The following is a 1,518-nucleotide window of genomic DNA, read 5'->3' as shown; positions in this document are numbered from 1 at the left end:
TCTGCATCACTGGTGATGAGAAGGTTTTTAGGTTTTTTTTTTTTTTTTAGTTTTATGCCTTGGGGCAAGTTCTTGTTTTGCCTCGCCTTGTAGCTCCATGTCTCTCTGTCTGCGATGTCCTTGTAGCAGCAATGGTCAAAGCCACTGATCTTCAGTCTTTCCACCTCTTCCTTGGTCATTCTCTCGAGTTTGCTTCAAGAAAAACGACTAGTTTTGGTCCTCACTGTGGTTTCTAGCATGTGGAAATGGGTGGCTATAGGCTTGACCAGGTCTCACAACCATATGGTGTAGCTCCTTGAAACTGAAGCATCTTTCATGGAGCGAACAGAAGATGTTCTTTTAAAGGGGTGGGGGGTATTGTGTATTTATCAAAACTAATTTTGACTTTGCTATCTAAAAATCTTAAATTGGCCTCTGTCTCTTTAAAAACCTCCTACCATTTGTGGGGCAGGGGAGCTCTCGTCTCGCCTGCACACTGAGCTCCAGGGAGGAGCTACTAGGCACAAGAGGCGGAGCTTTGTACCAGGAAGCATCAAGGCAGCACCACRTGGCTACCACAGGAGAATCAAMGATTTCTCAAACATGCATGAGTGAATCAAAGCAACACTGGTTATGTTTTTGATGAGGGAATGAACATAAACACATTTACACAATAACAGGATATAAAGCTCAAAGAATACCCCCTCCCCCTTTAAACTCTGGGTCAAAGTCATCATCGTCGGTAATGTCACCATCTAGATAGATAAAATTGTGCACATCCGTTATTGTTGGGTTGTTATCTGGGCAAATTCTCTGCACAAATTCAGTTTTGGGCTTGTTTTTTTATTAGACCCCAAGCATTAAGAGCCGAAGCAGCAGTTTGACGAGAGCTGTGGGGCTTGGTGCCATGTGCTGCATCATCAGCAAACAGGAAGCCGGTCAGTGCAGTCGACATTTRTCTTGAGGCGGGGCAGATTGTTCAAGCTGCTGTCCAATTTATGATGAATGTTTGTAATAAACTCTGACATGGACTGGTGGGCCTTATGAAGCACATATGAGAACTGAAGGATGAACAACACAGATACTAGTATACATTCTTGGTCAGAGGTGTATAAATAAATCCCTAAGTAAAACCGAGTTGAGCAAATTGCTTTACATCTACTCAACTTGGTTCAGTGGAACCAGCTGACATAACTTGGTTAAGTAAATTCAACACTTCATGTTTCAGAGTGTATAGTTAATTTGCAGTGTGTAACAAGGTGCTAAATTTTAAAGTGAAGAAGTAAAAAGTATCGTTTTTATATTTTGAATGTGACAAAATAAATGTAAAAGTTATGATTTAAAGGGATCCCCGATTAGTTGTAACATTAAATTTTATTTGACAGTTATTTTAACTGTAAAATAAAGACTGTAAAAATACCGTAGGCTTTTTGGTTTAGTAAATTTTTAAAGATATTTTTTAACATGGATGGGGCCATTTTATTTACACGCAAAGCATTCCGGGTAAATGAAGATGTGGATAGGTCCTCGGTGTGAGCG

The 1,518-nt window shown here is 40.2% G+C and overlaps 1 protein-coding gene across 1 annotated transcript in view; it reads right to left on the bottom strand.

Annotated features, from left to right (window-relative positions):
* The window catches only part of cd79b (CD79b molecule, immunoglobulin-associated beta), a 5,251-nt gene extending 5,072 nt beyond the window's left edge, over window positions 1-179 (bottom strand). Inside the window, exon 1 of the mRNA XM_014032073.1 lies at window positions 59-179. Coding sequence (XP_013887527.1) covers window positions 59-179 — 121 coding nt within the window. The remainder of the gene's footprint in view (window positions 1-58) is intronic.
* Between the last annotated feature and the right edge of the window lie 1,339 nt (window positions 180-1,518).

Source organism: Austrofundulus limnaeus, unplaced genomic scaffold (assembly GCF_001266775.1).
Source record: "Austrofundulus limnaeus strain Quisiro unplaced genomic scaffold, Austrofundulus_limnaeus-1.0 Scaffold7, whole genome shotgun sequence".
In the NCBI taxonomy this organism is placed as follows: Eukaryota; Metazoa; Chordata; class Actinopteri; order Cyprinodontiformes; family Rivulidae; genus Austrofundulus; species Austrofundulus limnaeus.
Note: the sequence above shows the minus strand (reverse complement) of the source record. Positions and strands in the feature narration are given on the sequence as shown.